General features: G+C 46.8%; 1 protein-coding gene across 1 annotated transcript in view; it reads right to left on the bottom strand.

Moving 5' to 3' along the window:
* Positions 1-20928, bottom strand: part of SCARB2 (scavenger receptor class B member 2) — a 504993-nt gene that overhangs the window by 81323 nt on the left and 402742 nt on the right. The window contains exon 8 of the mRNA XM_085640974.1: positions 11287-11405. Coding sequence (XP_085497100.1) covers positions 11287-11405 — 119 coding nt within the window. The remainder of the gene's footprint in view (positions 1-11286; positions 11406-20928) is intronic.

Raw genomic sequence — 20928 nt, 5'->3', positions numbered from 1 at the left:
CTTGGAGGACCTCAAAATAGATTCTTGTTCTGATCTAGTCTAGTGGGTATGATGCTGCCCCTCTTGTTTGTTGAAGTGAAGCACTGCTGTTGTGGTGTCCATTAGCATTTGCACAGTTTTCCCCTGCACCTGGCTTTGGAAGACCTTTAGTGTTAGAAAGATTGTCTTAAATTCTAGGAAGTTGATGTGTCTGCTCGTGCCTTGTGCTGACCATAATCCCCTTATCCTGAGTGTCTCCATGTGCGCCCACCACAACCTACAAGTAAGGCGTCTGTGGTGATTATGGCACTGTGGTGATTATGGCTTGTGGTAACCTTGTCCTCAAGAGTCTCCCTTTCAGAATATTCACTATGTTCCACCACCTCAGTTCCCTGCTGACTGTATCTTTTTCAACCACTAGATCCTCAAAAGTTACAGTTCCATTAACCCATTGATTATTGTATTAGTCTCATGTGTATTAGTGTTTGGAATGAGGTGGATGCATGAAGCCATCATCCCTAAGAGTTTCATTACTGTCCTCACAGCTAGAGATCGTGGTGTCTGGTAGAGGTGAACCTGGGATAGCATGGCTTGGACCCACCATGTAGTCGGGTACGCCATTACTAACTGTGCATCAAGTTTCTCCCCTGGAAAAGCTTTCTTTGTTTCTGTGATGAGAGAGCAGTTTACTGTGAACTCTAGAGTGTGTGTTGTCATGTTCTCTTGACACTGTTGGAATGTGTTTGCCTTCATGAGCCAGTTATACAGGTATGAGTAAACATGTATGGGCTGTCTTTTGAGGTGTGATGCTCCCACTGCCAGCAACTTGGTAAAGACACTTTGGCACAGACTTTGGTCTGAACGGTAGTACTATGTATTGAGGCTCATTCTAAGTGATTTTCGGGCACGCATACCGACAGTACTGAACTCTGATTACTGACTGGGGTGGGACTACAGCAGTGAGGCGGGGCCAGTGATGGGAACATCGTGCTCTTAAGCGCATTCAGGATCCTGCAGCGCGGGCTCATTGTCAGCAGTTTACCGGCCCAATACCAGCAGCACTGAACTTTGTTTACTGACTGGGGTGAGTATACATCCCCCAGTCTTCCCGGAGGTAAGGTGGGGTCAGTCAGGGGAACATTGCACTCTTAAGAGCTTTCAGGATCCCGCAGCGCAGGCTTATTCTCAATGGTTTCCTGGCCAGCATACAGCAACACTGAACTTTGTTTACTGACTGGGGTGAGACTGCGTCCACCAGTCTTCAAAGCGGCGAGGAGGGCCAGTGAAGGGAACATTGCGCTCCTAAGCGCATTCAGGATCCTGCAGTGTGGGCAAATTCTCAGCGGTTTCCCGGTCAGGACCTTTGCAATAGTCTTACTGAAGTCGTGGTGAGCAAATTGAAACCTATATACAATCGCCTGGCGTCCATTGATGCTGAGTTATGTAAGATCAACGCTCCTCCCTCTAAGCAGTATTCAAAGATGCCAAACTCGGTTCCTGGGCCAACACCCCCTTTTCAAAAACATCCGCCACCGCCATTAAGGTAAAAGCTTGAGCCAGCCCCTCCAGTCCCCACTGCTAATACGTGCCTGGCTAGCGCAGTTGATACAAGGTGGTGTGTTGACTTCCCACATTCTAATTTTTGCCGCCACCACGGACAAAAGATTTTTTGCATGGGGGCCGACCTAAGCATTTACATCTCGCCCGTGACTGTACACCATATGTCATCATCCAGGTGGGTGCCCCCCAATGGATGAAGATGCCACATAAGATTGGGATAGCTTATGGTTCAAGGCAGCTCAAGGGTGCAAGAAGAACTCAAATTGGTCAACAAACATAGTGGATGACATCATAATGGCCCTCAGAGTTTACTGGTTAGGTCCTTCCCTTAAAACCCACACAAGGACTCTGCATTGGTATTAACTTTAATGTCCAAGGCCTGCTGTTCCTACAGCGGATTAACTTTGTACCACGTAACAACAGCAGAATCCATGCTCTTCCACTAGGGTTTTTCTACCGTCCTTACCTTCCCTTGGCGGCAAGTTCATCTAGTCTTGGGGATGGCCTCCCTGTCTCACTGCCCCTTCTGAGCCCTCTGCCCGTCTTAATCGTTTTGCTCCACTTCCAGGCTTGTGAAATATGACTGATTGTTCTCTAACGCTATTAATGACCCTGGAAATCAGGAGGCACAAATGACAAAGGTGGCTCCTAATTCCATTTGAATTACTATGGCATCTAATGAGCTACTGGTTGAAAATCATGAATTCCACCTGACACTTGATAAACAGGAAGACTTCTGAATGTTTTTTTGGAATTTATCTGGGATTATTCCCAAACGTATTGATTCTGAATGGTCCTCTTATATAGGGAAGCATGATGTCAGTTTATTCCAAGAAACGTGGGCGGTGGAAAAAGTGTTTGTGAATGGCTTTGTTTCATATTGTGTGGAGGCACAACCCCCAATGAAATCCGGGAGGGCGACTGGCGGTTTTGGTAAAGCATAATATTGCATGTTTACATACAATACTGGGAATAGATTCTGCTGATCTAATGGGGCTCTTGCTTACATTTCCCTCTGGATTGACTATGGCACTATTTATTGTTTATGCTAGATCAATACCTGTTTGCAATAAATCACCTGTCCTGACCATTGTAGATGAATATACTGATAGTTGTATCTTTTGAGCTCTCCCCATCTATCAGGGTGTTAACTGAGCAAGAAGATGAGGAATGGGATATACCTTTTCTATCTGGTAAGCCCCAACACTTCTTTGCCAATGCAGCCCTTCAACTTGCATCCATAGTGGTGGGCCGAGGCTCGGAGCTTGCAAAGTGACATGTAGAAATCTGAACCACAGATATGGGCTAGCTATGTTAATCTCTTATCAAATGAAATAGCGGCTGGGGGAGAAGTCCCAGACACCTGGAGAGGGGGCAGAAATAATTCCAGTTTTTTAGAAGGGTGACGCCTGCAGTTCCTCCAATTACAGGCCCATAAGCCTAATAGACAACCTGCAAAAAGTTTTTTCAAGACATTGTTGATAAACTTCAAAACTGGATATATAATGAACACGTCTTGTCGGAACTCCAAGCGGGCTTTTGAGCTCAAATAAGTACCTATGACTAAGTCTTTAGGTTTGCACTCATATATTGAAAATAAGCACTGTTTAGCAACCAAAGATTATAAGTGGCCTTCATAGGCTTGAGGCCACATATGATCTAGTACAACATGAGAATCTCTGGAGAGTGCTTGTAGAAATGGGGGCCCCCAGTAGCCTGATCAGTCTCATTGATAGATTACATGAAAAAAACTATGCTCAGGTCCATTGGGGTAGCAGGGGTGAACTGACTACCCATATTCCCATTCTTTGTGGGGTTCGTCAGGGGTGTACCCTCGCCTCTACCCATTCTACCCTGTATATAAATGATGTGGTGAAGGAACTGACAGCATGCAAGAATGATTGTTGTGTTTTAAATGGGAAAAATATCTGTATACTCCTTTTTGCAGATGATTCGCTTCTCATCTCAGAAACCCTATGGGTCTCCAAAACCTGATTAATACGTTTCTGGAATTCTGCATGGCAAGTGGTCTAGAACTAAATGTGACAAAAAAATATATATGGTAAAGGCACAGCTAGAAGTAGCAATGTAAAGGTTGCCAGCAAACCCCTTGAAAGGGTTTTCTGTTTTGATTACTTGAGAGTCAAAATGTCTGACAAGTTTAAATGGGAATGTCAAATTAACAAAAGTTCTCTTTTAACTGTCCATAGAGCTAATTCCAAACTCCGACTGCATAAGAGGACTTATTCCTGCTCAATCTCACCGGCCCTCAAAGCACATCGCTCCAAAGCCCAAAGTGCAGCACTTTTTGGAGCCAAAGTTTGGGGTTATACTGACACCAGAAACTGTCCGTAGCTGAGAATAGTTTTATACCATCACTTATCTAAGTCCCAACCAGCACCCCTCTTATCCTACTTTGCCTTGACTTGGGTATAAAACGTATTTTGTATGTGGTACAATTGAAACCATTAACATGCTGGATTCGCATTTGGTAAACCCCCGAGCTACTAGAATATAGGGACTCTCTAGGGGATCTGATGAAAATGGGCGGTGCAATGAAGGTTTCTTTGCTATGGTTTGTTTTTAGCTGGTGTAAGAAACTAGGCTTACTTAAATTATGGGAGGATCCTGAAAACATTTGCAAGGCCGAGATTGCTCTTTTGAAATCAACAAACTGGGCCTACGTGCATGGCCACCAAGCTACAAGGGGTTCTAGGACTAGTTGACAGAACAGGTTCTCGATTTTAAACCAATTACACATTTTGAGATAGAAGCTTCTACGTGAGGTTCGTCTAGTCAGCCTGCCCATGGAAGTATTTAGCAGTAAGTGGAAAAAAGACCAGGCCTCAGACATGTGTCCTGTCGGCAATTTGGCCTCTGAAACAGAGGAACACATTTTGTTATTCTCTTCTGGTATCATGGCTCACGTCTAGAGTGGATATGCCCAGTGTACTTGAACCTGAGGATCGTCTGCTATTCAGTTGCCCAGCGAATCTTAAAAACTGATACTTCTGGCCCAATTGTATTCTCTGTTAGTCATTTCCTATTAAACTTTTGGTTTAAACAAGGGAAGTTCTTGACCTAACCACATTATCAATTAGTGGTTTATTAAAGATCAAACCATCCTATTTAATCGTGAATCTTTTAGCCATATTTGTTGATAGTAGCTTGTCCCAAATACATGTCGTAGTGGTGCTAAACTTTCTTTTTCCGACCCAGCTGGCTCATTTGAACAGTTACTTTGCACTGGGTATAAATCTTGGTTTTAATAAATTCTGTAGATATTTGCACTTTATCAATTTTCGCACTGTGCGTGTCATATACTCCACTTAGTTCGGACCCTCTGTGACCTTCTTATCTACTGATTTTGCATTTTACTTGGTTTTGTCATGACACACTTTTAACCAGCTGTTTAATCTGATTTTATATTTTCTGAGGATTATTCTTTAAATATGCACCGTATGTAGTATCTTACTCTTCTGTGCTATTTTGTGACTATTTTCTTCGAATCCCTATGTGATGAATAGTGAAATGAGAATCAAACTTTTTAGACTGTCTGCATTATAAATATACTAACTGATTCTTAATTTGCGGATATTGATGTTTTATTGTATACTTTGATGGTTATGGCAACATAATAAAGTATTTTGATGATGAATTGGTAATGCTCCCCTTCTATTACAAATCTTAAAGATACCACTTATGTGCGGTGTCTATGGTAATGTGGAAGTAAGCGTCCTTGAAAATCTACTGCTGCTAAATAGTCCCTCTTGTCTGGAAAATTAATAACATCTTTCAAGGCTGTCATTTGAACCTTTTGTGTCTTTATGTATCTGGTTACAAAGCATAGATCTAGAATATGTTGCATACTTAGGCCTTACTTTGGTAAAAGCAAGTAAACAGAGTACACATCTGTGTTTTATTCCTCTTGTAGCATCTTTTCGATTTCATTCCTTAACAACAGTTTCTGCAGCTCTTTTTTGTAGGACTTGTAACTGGTCCTTTTTGTAGTGTTGATGCTTTGGTGGTCTTATTGGTGGTTTCTATATAAAGTGTATGGAGTAACCATGACAAATAATATTTACAACCCACTTGCCTGTGTAAAGGGCTTCCCACTTTCCTAGGAATTTCTATATTCTCCCCCCACTGATGTGTTGTGTGTGAAAGAGATATATGTTTGAGTTACTTGGAGGAGTTAGAGGTAGATCCCCTAGAGTTTTTTGCCTCTTGATCTACCTAGGCCTCGAAAAAAGTATTTGTGATTCTGTTGTTGTCATTGAGCAGAATCCGCAAACTGGGTGGACTCATGTCTTTGTGCCTGTGAACCAAAACTATGCCTCTCCTGACCTCTCCTCCCTAAATGTGGGACTGTAAACTTGGAAGGGCTCCCATTGCTGTTGCTGTTTCCTTAGCCTTTTTTATTTCTTCTAGAGTTTGGTCCACTTTTGGTCCGAAGAGGTGATTCCCAGTCAGGGGCATGTCAATAATATTGAATTGTACCTAGGGTTTTAATCTTGAGATGTGCAAACATGAATGCCTTCTCAATATCGTACACATTGCCATCTGTCTGCTTATAGTATCCGCAGCATCAAGAGCAGACTTGATGCAGGAGTTGGCAATGTTTTTATATTCCTTCAATTAAACGTTTTGCCTTTTGGTGGTATTCCTGTAGAAGATGCAACATAAGATCCTCCACGTCCTCCTAAAACTGATGGGCATGTCTGTTTAATAGGGCATTAAAGTGTGCAATCTATGATTGTGTGGCTGCTGCTCTCTCCATTTCCCTCCCAACAGCTTTCAACCTTTTGCTTTCTATGTCCAGCAGAGGCTCCATTGCTGCCGGGGACATGCATGGACAGCTTCCTTGCTGCTGTAGACATCAGAGTTGAGATTGAATTGGCCCTGATGTACTCTGGGTCCTGATTGGAAGCTCTTTATTTTTTCTCAATATGAGGAGTGACTGCATTCACCATCACCAGCTTCTAAAAGACCGCCTTACTGCGCTCAACAATGTTGAGAAGCAATGGGAAGAACTTGTTTATTTCATGAACTAAACTGTGTGTTTCCAAGAGAAAAACATTACCTTTCTCCACCACTGTCTCCACCCTGAAGGCCTCTGCTGCCTTTTTCATGACTCTGTGGTATATCGAGATATCATCGGGAGAGGATGGCCTCAAGGGATATGCCTCAATTTCCTCTTGAGATGAGTCTGCCTGCAGGTCTTCCAACAACTTTCCTCCTGTGGGTTGTCGAACCCCAACTCTTCAGGGTCAGCGCTAAACGTATACTCCTCTTCCTCCATGTTTGCATTTTGACCTACTGCAAGTGTTTCTTCCTGTTTTGGCAACAGAAGCTCTTGTGTTGGCTTCATAATCCCAAATGGTCTTGTTTCCTGCAGAGGCTACATGGATTCCTCAAAAGCTTTTATTCTTCTTAATCAAGTACTCTATGTCTGCCTCCTATGCCCACTTCTTCCTCTCAACCTTGATGACGTCGGAGGTTTAGGCTGACTATGGACCTTTTTTCTTGAGAGATTCCATCTCTCTTTCCCTTTCTGTGCATGATCCTCATAGTAAGCCGAGGCGATGACTTTCAGAATATCCTTACCAGTGAGTTTTGCTTTCCAGTAGGATGGAAAGTTTCTTGCCCTCCTTCAGCTGTATGTTTTTTGGCAATGAGGGATTAACCTTCTGTTGAATTGTGCTTTTGCTCGAAGACCTGTGCTTCAGTGCCTTGGACATATGCTTGGACGTATTTTCCTTCAGCACATCCGGTGGCTTTCGGGCATGGGGCATTGCGGGTTTAGTGCCCCAACTACATAATCATTTTCTGACCTTGAATGTAGCCATGAGTTCGAAGTCTTGGTGTCCCCCTGAGCTTTCTCTGACTCTACCTCATTGTCTGAGAAACCCATCTCCCCCACTGACGGAGCACCACTTTCATGCTTTTCCATCTCTGATAGGCTTGCTATGTCTGTATTCGGCCCATGAGCCCGAAGGATTTTATTTCTGTGGACCACAGTTTTTGGATTAACGTACAAGCATGGGAGGCAGTCCTCAGACCTATATTCTTGTGGGTGACAAAACATACATATGGGGTGTTCGTCCTTCAGAGTGAACTTTCCTTGGCCGTTCAGGCAAAATTTGAAGAGAGTGCTTATAATCTACGGAAAACCTCTCTCCACCGATAACCTCCAATCTCGGCTACTCCTTCGACTGCTTTCCAGTATTCTTAGAGAACTTTTTGACAAAAAATGTCAGGTCTCTTAAATGCATCTTTGTACCCAAAGCGGTAAAAAAGAATCTAATATGGTGGGCAAGCACATGGACATTGTGGGATTACGGTTCACATCATAGAGGTACTCCGCCTATGCCGACTTTCACCCACAATCTAAAAAAAACACAAAATTTTTTAGGAAAACAAAGACTTCCAGACCCAAACACTAGATGGCGGGATTCTGTAAGGCATGTGGATCTAGAAGAGATTTCATGCTGCAAAATGTTGCTTACAACTTATACTCAAACTTATCTCTGGCATTCTACAATAGACTTTATAGACTAGGCACCAATAATGAGAGCAAGGACAATTGGTTATCTTGAGGACCTGACTGTCCCATGCCATGCCTCTGTCTTATCCAATAGGCTATGCATCCAACAGCTTCAAGTAGTAATTGCATGCGCTCTGCAACATTAAATTCAGTCCTTTTCTGAATCTAAAACAATGGAGCAGTTGCATATAAATTTAGATTCTGCTGCTGCATCATTCAAAAATTAATATCACAGAATAACCAATAGTTCTGTTGTATTTCAAAAGAGGGATCACTGACCATACTGCTCCGCAGCTACCCCATTTGGGCCTCTAAATGTGTTGAGTGACTAAGTCAGACTTCCCCGCATACGCCATACAGTATATTTCGGTGCCTTTGAGGACACCAAAATGCGTTCTTGCTCTGCTCCAGTCCAGTCTAACTAAATGTGATCACAGTATAATCTCTGGTTACCTGAGACTTCAACATTGGGGAGACGCTGAGCCAGAGACAATGTATCGATCAGCCTTCGAAAATAAATATAAGGCTGCAAGTAGTAAAATAATAAAAAATGGCGCACGTTCTATTAAAGCTTATTGGCCAGCAACCTAGAGTCAAACTGCTCATCTAGTGAATTATCAACTACACAACTGAAAACACCTGACCATCTCATGAAACAAGTGCTCCAACGGCACGGTCCTAACATGAAGGAAGACTGCTTCTTCATCGACAGTAGGAGCAACTTAATGTACGGTTCATTTTTTTAAAAATTCCAGTGTATTGATTGTTAAACACATACTGTGTGCAGACAAGAAAAGGAACCATGTTATCTATTCATATCAGAACCCTTTAGTAATTATAAAGAAGAATATCTACCACCCCTCTACCATATTACACTCTCCTTTATAGGCAGTGAGGCTTGCAGAATGTGCACCTTCCTTGTATGCACATAAGATCTAATTCTACATATATTTAAAGCCTCATTGCCACAGCCTACCTTCACTTGACTGGGCTTCCCACAAACCACATGAAAACACTTCTTGTTGCATCCGCTGATCCCCAACAACATATCTGTGCTGCTGCCACCTTATCCCTGTCTGTGCATCTCTCCCACCATTTCCTAGTGTCTGTTGAACTTTCTGAGCTGTAGACTCTTTACCATCAACAACCTGTACTAAGAACCAAAAGACATACATACCACTTTATGTAGCATCATTTACTCACTGTTATTTCAACACTTGAGATGCCAGGACGGGGTGAAGTGGGTCTGTTTCGTTGCATCACTGCTACCTTCAGACCTCATCAACTCACAAATGTGCTGCTGTTTCCATAGAAAACTAATTGCACGCTGAAAATATTAGACTGGTTTGCCCATCCAGACTCCATCATAAGAGAAAGGCCATGTTCACTATTTCTTGCTTCCTCGCCCTTTTTTACTGATAACTAAGTGTTCTCGGAATCATCGCAGAATAATAATTTTCCTAAATCACAAATGCACAAGCTGGCAGATGATATTAGGGCATGAGAAGAATTCTTCTAAGGTGGCTCCTTCTTCATCCGATCAAATGTGTTGTGTTTTAGTTTTTCAATACTGAAATTGTGGCATAAAGAGTCTGTGCTTGCATTGCACAAGGTCCCTGTGTTTCTCAGGTGTATCTCTGTAGATAATGTGTAATTGTTAGTGGCAATGTGGCTGGTGACTTAAGTTGGGGTGGGGTCTGGTGTACATGGCTACCACAGATCATTTCAAGTCTCTGAATTCTAGGAAAATTCTAGGCAGGAGCACTTCCAGAGGCATCTGCATATCTCCAGGAAGTGAATTTACTTACCCAGGAACTCCCTTCCAAATCAGTCGGCTTGCCAGTATGATACCTCATTCCCCCACTGATAACTTGCTTGTTACCCTGAATCAATTTACTGGAGTGAAGGGAGGGGTGCATCTGCAGGGGCACAGGTCAGTCAAATACTGTCATGAACTATGTTATCTGGTCACTCTGGAACAGAAATTATCTTTAACTGTACAGCTATTTGCTTTTGCCATTCACAACCTGTTCCCGCAAAGGATACTTATCGATAATCAACCCACTGAATCCAGGCAGACAGGTCTTAAGTATATTTGACTATATACATTCTAACCCAGGATCACTGGGGCAGCAGGACTTATAGGGGAGAATGTTTGGTTCAAGGTGTTGCTTCATTCATTTATCTTAGAACTACAAGAGAAACAGCGGCAGAGAATTCCAACCAGACCGAGCACTGAGTCAAGTTCCTCCACTTCTCCAACAGGCCCCAAGAAGCGACTCACTTCAAGCTTCTCCCAACCCTCACAAATCTATCTCCATTGAAGATTTTACATTTTTATTTTATTTTTATAATTCTCTCCTTCCTCCCTCCCTAACTAGTGTTGCATACAAAACACTTGTCCTATGTAGGGCAATCACATGTATACCGCTATTTCTTACAGGAGATGCCATATGGTGTCTATAAATTTGTGTGCCTAGTTGGAATGCAGTCCCTTGTGAATTTTGAAAACGCATTGTGAGACCAAGTAGCCTCAACAACAGCCCCTGTTCCCTTTACCAAGGCCACTCAGCTGGCTCCATACCCTGTCTTGCCCTTTGTCCGCTGCAGGGGTGTTGAAGCCCCCATCCGTCAGATCCACGCAAAAGGATGTAGCCCTGAGGACAACTGGAAACACTGATTCCACCATCCAGCATCGCAATTAAGGAGCTCAGTCAATTCCAAGTTCACTGTGCTGAAAGCTGCGGGTTGGAAGAAGCCCCCAAGCTAGGCTCGCCGTTAATTTATTCTACAGACATAGATAGCGGCATTTGGTTTGTGGCGTTCAAAAAAACTCACGTCACACTCCGATGAGGCGTAAAACAGGCCCCGGCAGCCTCTCTTCGGGGGCACTTGGTAAGTCCAAGGCCTATGAGTATCTCTGAGATATGGGATACTCAAGGAGGGGCCACCCCAATCTGCATGTTCCCCATCAATTCGTGTTATACCACTGGACCCAGAAGTGGGGGGGTCTGATATCAGACCAATTTGCAAAAAGTAATGTTCAATTTCAATCACTTACAAACAGGAAGATTTCAGTTTCCATTCTACAATGTTTCGCTGTTGCTTGTTAATTTATACTAAAACAACAAAAACTACAGAGAACCAAAGGTAAATAGACACAAGCCAGATGCTTCCAACTCTGCTATACATATACTTACAGAATTGATGTCCAAAAATGTTTCGTGATCTTCCTTGTTGGGACGCATGCCGTCTATGTCATCCACAAACTTCTGATCGGCTTGGTAAAAATGCGGAGATGATAAAATAATTGGCGCACCTAGAGTTGAAAAAAGAAGGAAAATACACACGTTTAATAAAAAAAATATATATTTTTCCAGCAACCATTTTTTCTTGCACATTTAATTTTGTCGAGCGTGAAAACGTGTCACGTACTTCCACCCCTTTACTCTTGATTTTTTTATTTAACAAATGCAGGTCTAATATTGATAACAAATGTCTAAAAAGCCAAAAGAAACAAGATAAATAGCGCAATTTGACATCCTTGAAGTGACGAGCAAAGTGTACTCCTAAAAAAGAAAAATATCCGATTGATTGATTGATTGAGTCAGAGTAGGAGTGATGTGACTGCCGGCAGTAGATGTAGGCAAGGATTAGTGGTTAGCAGGCAGGGAGGGAGGGGTGTGATCTCCGTCTCAGGGTTCATTCACTCAGTTTAAAGTAAGAGGCAGAAGGGGAAGTCCAGCGGGGCGAGGCAGTTGCACTGTAACGATCTGTAGAGGGGGTGACGACTGATGCCAGGGAAGGCACAGGGACTCAGAGCAGCTCCCATGCCACCAACAGAGAGAGTGAGTGAGAGGAGCGTATAGGTCATTTATTGGACGAGAGGACCCGCCGTCCAATATTATGTTTTATCAATGCGGTCCAAAAGAGTATTTTGAATATATAGGACTACAAAGTATGAGACTCTATTAGTAAAGGATGGCCACAGAGACGCAGCACCGGATGTCAGGGATGGGCACGCCGAAAAGACCCCAGGGGCAAAGGATCAGCACTTAACATGGACACTGGAACAAAAGCGAGAAGCACTGGGTGCTACTGGTGGGCTCAAAGGAGAGGGGTGTAAATGATGAAGTGGGAAGCGCTGAGCACTGCGCTGTACCACTTTAAAAAAGGAGTTTGGCGGACTGCGAGTCAGAGAGCAGATACTTGTGGTCTGTGGCAGCTGGTGGTCTCAGAAGAGGGGGTGGCCTGTAGAGAGCCACCCGGGCTCTCTCATATAATGTATCCACGCACACGCATACATGCATACACCCCTCGGGGCGGGCTCGACCCGAGGGGATAAATAAACTGTTGGAGACCGCTCGGGGTCTTCCGGCCAAGAGTGTATATCCAAGTGTGGCGTACCTTACTTTAGGCGCTGTTCGCGGCCCACTGTCCACGTGGCCCCGCCGCGCTACATTGGCGACGAGGCCGGTCGCACCTCACATGTGCATCGCTGACTGATCGGTGCCCAGCTGGGAGCTTGCGGTGCCCACCCGCGTCGCTCCGTCCCCGCCGTCCTTTGCCTGTGAGTACCGGCACAAAGCCCTCTGCTGCTGTGCACTGCGCCCGACACGCGTCTCCCTGTCAAGCGGGAGCGTGTTCAGCTGGCGGCGCTCGCTACGGCCGGAGCCATCTGCGGTGAGTGGCTGCCGCATGGGTATCGTCCCGCTGTGTGCCTCGCGTGATGTGGCCTCTTTCTCCTGCTCCCCGCTTGCTCGCACCAGCGGAAGGCATCGCGCTCCTGCCGTCAGCCACTGCCACCCTCTCCCGGCGTCTGGGCCTGTTGCTAGGCCCCAACTCCTGAGACCACCTGCTGCAAGGCCCCCAAGTGGAAGCTGCCCAGCCTGCTGCCTGCACCCACCAGTAGGGCAAGGAGGAGGGGGAGTGAGAACAGAAAACCCCCAGACATCATGGTGCAATAAAAGAAAAAAAAAGAGTGAGGAAGACACACTTGAATTCCTGCAAGGCCCACCAGCACAAACAGGGGTTTGGTGCCTGGTTTTGTTACCCTGCATGTGCGCCAAGGAGCAAAGTCGCCTCTTCTGCGTCATCAAGGCCAAAGAACAGTCTATCATGCGTCGCCACGCACTAGCGCACACACACCCACAGATTCCCAGCGCCAAAGTCACGCCTTCAAACCTGCGCGCAGACGCACGGTTGCCATGAGCACCCCATCTACGACTGGCACTGCCAGCCCACAGGCCGGGGGAAGCAATCAAGACAGGGGTGCCAATGCATCGCCCCAGGGCACAGCCATACGGCCATCGCACCTCTACCACCATTCAGTGAAGCCTCAGACCCTGCCACGGCGGCGCCACGATGGAAAGCGTGGGTTGGACGGCTCAACCATTATTTCCAAGGTACCAGGGAAACCGATGGTACTGTGAAACAGTCGCTTCTCATCTACTACGGAGACTCAGAAATTTATGACCTCTTTGTAAAGCTCCCTAACACGGGCAACGACGACGACTGACGCAGCAGTTGCCGCGCTTAACAGGCATTTTGAACCCCAACTGAACCCCGACTTGGAGAAGTTCAAGTTCAGAAGAACGTCGCAGCAAGACACAGAGTCCGTCGACATGTTCTACGCGCGGCTGCGCCGGCTGGCCAGCACGTGCACCTTTGCGGATCACAGGGAGGAAATACGAGACCAAATCATCCTGGGGTGCCGCTCCAAACTCCTGCGGAAGCTGATCCTTCGTGAACCCAGGATCTCGCTGGACGAGATCCTTGTCTTGGCCCGCTCCCACGAGCTATCGGACATCCGAGCTGAGGAAATGGAGGCTGCCTTACACAGGCCAGTCGCCTCCTCACATGCATCTAGGCACCCGCCGATCAAAGAAGAAAGGGTCGAAGCAATCCAAAGACGCCCCAACATAGCTCGTCAAGCACCAAAACCGCAACCGGGAGGGCAGTGTGGATACTGTGGAGAGGATCACTCAGCGACAGCTGTCGGTGGGGCGAAAGGGCAGACATGCTCCCGCTGTGGCAAGCTCAATCACTACGCCAAAGTGTGCCACGGAGGACGGTTCATACAGACTCCTTTGAAGCCAAGAGGCATGACACAATGTGTTCACCAGATCTCTCTCGAAGATTCGCCATCGACAAAGGAGGTTCAGCAACAAGAACGGTATCTTGAAGATGATGACGATGAGGTGTTTGTGGTGTCGTATGTCAGCAGGACAGACCGAACACCGAAGGCCACCTCCGATGTGCTCCGTCTCAGTAGAAGGCACGGATGTTCAAGCCCTCATCGACACCGGCGCCTCTGTCAACGTGATGGACTCAGAGCAATACGACCGCCTGTCACCACAACCCCCGCTTGCGCCCTCCAGGGCCCGAATTTATACTTACGGAGGGACCTATCCACTTCCTCTCCGAGGAGTCATCCATGCCAAAGTCGCCAGTGGAAAGTACACCACGGAAACCAGGTTCCACATCACAGAGGGAAGAAAGGGGACGCTGCTCAGCTGCCACACAGCAGAAGACTTAGGGCTCGTCTTCTTTGCCAACCAGATCCATGACTCCCACGCCGAAGCCATTCTGAAGGAGTTTCCGGCTCTATTCACAGAACTAGGGAAACTCAAGGAGAAGAAATGTAAACTCCACATTGACCCCACAGTGAGACCAGTCACCCTCAGGCACCGGAGAGTGCCGTTCAATCATCACCCGCAGGTGGAGGAAGAGCTGAAAAAACTTGAAGATCTCGACGTGATTGAGAAGGTCTCTGGCCCCACTCCATGGGTCTCCCCGCTGGTCGTGGCTCCCAAACCCAAGCAGCCCAGAGCCATCCGGCTCTGCGTGGACATGCGGCTACCGAACACGGCTGTCAAGAGAGAACACCACATCACTCCCACCATGGACGATATAGTGGCAGACCTGAATGGAGCCAAGTGGTTCTCGAAGCTGGATTTAAAGGCAGGATACCATCAGTTGGAACTTGAACCAAAGAGTAGGTATATCACCACCTTCTCTACGCACGTTGGCCTCCGGAGGTATAAGAGACTCAGCTTTGGGGTGTCGTCGGCAGCTGAAGTCTTTCAAAACGCCACAGGGAAGCACTGTCGGGGCTGCAGGGCGTGATTAACCTCAGTGATGATATCCTGGTGTTCTCTGATATGTTAGAAGACCATCACACTCATCTCCGAGCCACCTTGAAGAGACTAGAAGACTGCGGGTTAACCCTTCACAAGCCCAAGTGCTCTTTCTACCAAGAGTCTGTCGATTTCTTTGGGTACACTTTCACCTGAGAGGGACTCCGAGTAGACCCCAAGAAGGTCGTGGCCATTCGAGCAGCCAGCACGCCGAAGAACCCCACAGAAGCTTTCTTGGCATGGCCACCTACTGTGGAGGTTTCATTCCAAATCTCGCTGCCATGTCGGAGCCGCTACGGGCGCTCACACGCAATGATCATAAGTGGGAGTGGACTGGAGCTGCCAACAAAGCATTCAATGACATCAAGGCAGGACTGCTGGACAAAACGGTAATGGCCTACTTCAATCCGGGGCGGCGCACTGAACTAATCGTTGACGCCAGCCCAGTGGGCCTGGGAGCGGTTCTTCTTCAGGAGCACAGCCCTGAAGTCTGGAGGCCAGTGGCTTACGCAAGCAAGGCCCTCACTGACACGGAGATAAGATATGCCCAAATTGAGAGGGAGGCCCTAGCCATTAAATGGGCGTGTCAACATTTTCACCTCTACTTGTGCGGCCAAGAATTCCACGTGGTGACCGACCACAAGCCTTTACTCCCGCTCTTCGCAGGTTCGTCCAGACTGGTGCCCCCGAGAATTGAGCGATGGGTGGCGCAGCTGCAGTCAAACAATTTCAAGGTCGTGTTTCGTCCCGGGGCCAACCACCCGGCCGACTACCTATCACGCCACCCTGAATCCATATTGTCTCCAGGACCTTCAACGGATGCGTGCAAAGCTGAAGCATTCGTGAAGATGGTGTCGCAAAGAGCATGCCCCTGAGCCCTGACGCTTGAGGAGATCGGCCGTGCCACCAATGATGATGAGACGTTGACCCGGGTGAAAACAGCACTGGGGAACAATGGATGGGTGCACTTCACGGATGGAACCCGCCCTCTCCGGACGGAGGTCAGCCTCGCTCGACAACAGCTTTGGCAAGTGCGCCACAAACTCAGCGTGGGGGAGCAAGGGGTTGTTCTGAGAGGACATCTGACCGTAATTCCAGAAAGGCTGCAGAAGCGGATTCTCACACTGGCACACGTCGGCCACCAGGGGATGGCCAAGATGAAGGCCAGACTGAGGAACAAGGTCTGGTTCCCAGCAATGGACTCCATGGTGGAAGAGATGGTGAGACAATGCCATGCCGTCACCATCACAGGGAGAGATCCAGCACCGGCGCCAGTGATTACCGAAGAACCTAGTGAGACCCCCTAGGCAAAAGTCAGCCTTGACTTCAAGAGTTTCCCTGACGGACGTCACATGCCGATCATGGTAGACTCGTTTTCGAAGTTTCCCGTTGTGGAGGTGGTGGCGTCAGCTGCGTTCACCCACGTAAAGAGTGTTCTGGACAAGACATTTGCACTGATGGGGCTGCCCAAGGAAATTAAGTCAGACAACGGACCTCCATTCCAGGGCCGGAAATTCCAAGAATACCTTGAGTGCAAAGCGATTCATCACCGGAAGATCACCCCGCTGTGGCCTCAAGCCAACGGGGAGGTGGAACGTCTGATGTGAACACTTAATCGAGCACTGCACATTGCCGTAGACCAAGGGGAAGATGCAGAGTCAGTTCTGGACCAATTCCTTGGCGCATATAGACAGACGCCCCACAGCACAACCAAGTGCACGCCGTCTCACCTACTGTTCAAGTGGCCTCCGCGGGACAGTATCCCGGCGGACCCGATGTGGTAGCCGTTAGAACGAGTCAATGAAGCGGTTCAGGCAAGAAGGAAGAAGACGAACTGCAAGGCCAGTGAGGCCCGCCGGACACAAGAGCCTCAGTTAAGAGTGGGAGACCGTGTAGTGATCAAGGACAGGCATCCTGGCTGGAAATTCCAGACACCCTTCGAGCAGGAGGAATGGACCATCGTGGGCATCCAAGGGACCATGGTCACGGCCCAGCGGGGACAGCAGTCCGTCACGAGAAACGTGTCCAGTTTCAAGAGGATCTGCGAGAATGACCCTGGTCCCGACATCTCGGAGTATTCGGAGGCCACCCCGGTTCTCTCCCCCCAGTCTCGCCAGGAACGCTGAGTCCGTCGCCGAGGGGCTCACGAAGGGTGAGCGAAGAGGCTCTCCCCGTGGCTGGGTCAGCCCGGCCTGATGAAGCATCCGAGTTACCCCTGAACACACATCCGAGGCAGTATGATCTCTGGTCGAACCCTGCGCCAAGTCAAAGACTAAAAGACTTTGTATGCATCTCTCCATGACTCAGAAGGACCTGATGGTCGGGTACCGAAAGAAAAGAGGGATGTAGAGAGCCACCGGGGCTCTCTCATACAATTTATCCACGCACACGCATGCATACACCCCTCGGGCGGGCTCGACCAGAGGGGATAAATAAACGGCTGGAGACGGCTCGGGGTCTTCCGGATAAGAGAGTATATCCAAGTGTGGCGTACCTTACTTTAGGCGCTGTTCGCGGCCCACTGTCCACGTGGCCCCGCCGCGCTACAGGACCAACACTTGCCCTGCTTTGAGCGAGCACAGCAAGTGAGCCCGACTTCCCTGAAACAAACAGATGGAGCAGCTATCGTAGAGGGAGCAACAGTACAGACTTCACTGGTGATGCAACAACTGAGCATGCCAGAGGCGCAACTAGAGCCATATTTCGGGGTGGGTGGGGGGGCTACTATAAATTTCAGGGGGGCTGATTCTTCCAGCAGTATGCAGAGTGGAGATGCAGGGGCTCTAAGAAAGGGTGAAAACACAACAAAGCCTTGTTAGCAAGTTAATGGTCTTTTAAAGACCTGTGAAGTACTCGGGTGCGAAGCTGTCTCAGCCCGGGCTGACACACATGGGGGGGGGGGGGGGGGGGTATGGCTGAAGTCCTTTCAGCCCAATGGGCGTTGCGCGCCTGGAGCATACCATTATTGTCAAATTCAGTGCAGACTCCTCTATAAATGCACACAAGTGAACAGGCCTCGAGTCTGTCAGTCAGCATTGATGGGTGCTGCCACAAGTATCTTAATAGTTGATAAAACACAAATTCAGTAGCACTGACTATACCACCGATGTTTACAGTGCACAGACTCACTCAACTCTTGATACTGTCCGGACTCACTCTTCTCATGATCATAGTTGTACTTCCGGTGATATTGATATGAAACAAATTCTTCTGCCCTTGTTATTTGCAGATTGAAACTACTTTTAGATAAAATCCAGACTGCCGTTTGTCCTGACTCGCATTGTTCCTAATCATATCTGTGCTCACCCTACTGTTGATGCCCCCTAGACTCCATAGGCTCTTGTTATTATGCAGACTAGAACTGCTGTCAGTCATAACGTCCCAGACTCATTACTGCACCCCTTCCTAACGGCATTCCACGTGTAGCTGGAGGACTTATCAAGGGCCTGAAGTGATATGATCCTATCACCCTAACCACAATGGAACTCCACTGACTACAATTCACTCTACATTTACTAATACCATTGACGTGCTCTCGTGTATATATAACAAATAGATGAAAAGAGACAGAAGGCAAAGAATGACTATTAGTCTTGCTTAGTTTGCCATTTTTTTGCAAGCGGAAGTTCCACCCCTCACTTACAGTGCCACACTAAAAGTGGCAGTAAGACACAGACGCAGTACGCAACAATAACACACAGTGCAAAAAATGACATTGCATTTATTCACATTTATCAGCACTTGGCTGGTAGCAAACATTTATGGCATTTCCAAGATGTGATGATGCATCTCTAAACATCAGAGTAAATGTAGTTGTAAGCAATAATACCGATCCTGTACATGTTTAACGTTACCAATCCACCTTAAATGTTGGCTGTATACTCTAGGTGTCTTCGCTCTTACACTATTACTTGTACCATATGAGACATGCATATTTCAGTTAATTAGAGATCTTCAGGCTCAAATTACCATTCCACGTGCCTGTGACAGTAGAACAAGTTACTTACCATTGGTAACGATCTATCTGGTAGAGACATATTAGCTGTAGATTCCTTACCTTGGAATTTCCCCCAGGCGTCAGTCTGAATCAGGAGATTTTGCCTTCAGCAGTACCACTGCGTGTGATTAGGTGACGTCGGTCAGCTCTACGTCGTCGTGGGAGCGGGAATTATATTGCCGGACCTACATGGATGCCGCCCATGCGTGTTGACGTTAGTTCTTAACACAACTCTCCATGCCTGAAGCGCAGAGCCATGAAAGGCACTGACCACTGGTGCGTCAAAACTAGGACCCTATAGGGGACTCCCTATTTCTAGAAATAATTTCGCATAGGAGGGAGGGCGGGTGGGGCGGTAAGAAATCTACAAATAATATATGTATCTACTAGATACATCGTGACCAAAGGTAAGTAACTTGTTCATCTGATAGACACTATTAGTTGTAGATTCCTTACCTTAGCATAGATACCCCAGCAATACCATCCCCGGAAGAGGGTCTGCGAACCAAGATCCATCCAGAAAGTCCTGGAGGACTGAACAGGCAAAGTACCTGCCCCTCCAGACTTGGCTGTCCAGGCACAAGTGTCTGGTAAATGTGTGCAAGGATGCCCAGGTTGCTGCCTGACAGGTGTAAAGGACTGGGACTCCACGTGCTAATGCCTTGGTTGTTGCCGTTGCTCTGGTGGAATGAGCAAGGAACCCCACAGGAGGGTCCTTCTTCGCCAAAGCATAGCATATTTTGGTGCAAAGGAAAACCCCTCGGAGATGGTCTATTTGTGAACAGCCCGACCTTTCTTGGCACCCACATAGCTGATGAAGAGTTGATCATCCACCCGGAAGTCTTTAGTGCGATCAAGATAACAAGACAATGCATGTTTTGGGTCCAGACGGTGCTGTCTCTCCTCCTCCTTGGAGCGATGCAGGGGTGGGTAAAAGATGAGAAGAGTGATAGATTGTCCCACATGAAAAGGCGTGCCGACCTTCGGAAGGAATGAAGGTTTTGTCCGAAGCACCACTTTATCTGGATAGACAGATATACAAGCATTTTTAATGTAATAGGTCTCGCATTACTGGAAGTTTGGGCTATTGGCGTTGCAAATAATAATGTTTATTAGACCTTTTTTGTTAACAAATATCCCAGCAGTAGCACAAGTAAGGGTGCAGTACCTTATGCGGCTAATATAGGTCCCTTTACAACTCCACAGGGACACCTAGTAGCAGCCTGTGGTACTGAACTCTTTTTTTGCTTCATAGATTTTTATTATATTACTTATGCTACAGCTAGGATTTAAAAAAATAAAAAGAAAACTAACAAACATTAACATTTGTAGCGTCAATAGCTCAACTTACACTAATGTAAGACCTTTGCATTGCAAATGCTTGTTACACATTTTAACACTGTATGAGCAAATGTTTTTATACCATTAGTAGTAGTTTAGGACAGAAATACAGCAATAAGCAATAGAAAGGTGACCAGTCATCCTTTGCACACGGCCTTTCACTGTGCTGCAATATGCGTTGCTGAGTTTTCAGTAACTTTTGATCTGTTTGAGGTAAAAACAATTTTGGTAAAAAGTTCAGATTATGAAGCACATGATGGGATCATGTGGCAAATTCATAAATATGCGGAAAATTAAGTAGCTGCAACACTCTTATAATTCCAGTGGCCTTCCCTAAAATAGGCAAGACGAGAAGCAGAGGGGAT

This window comes from Triturus cristatus, chromosome 2_2 (assembly GCF_964204655.1).
Source record: "Triturus cristatus chromosome 2_2, aTriCri1.1, whole genome shotgun sequence".
NCBI classification, from domain to species: Eukaryota; Metazoa; Chordata; class Amphibia; order Caudata; family Salamandridae; genus Triturus; species Triturus cristatus.
The sequence above is the reverse complement of the archived record's forward strand: the minus strand, read 5'-3'. Positions and strand labels throughout refer to the sequence as shown.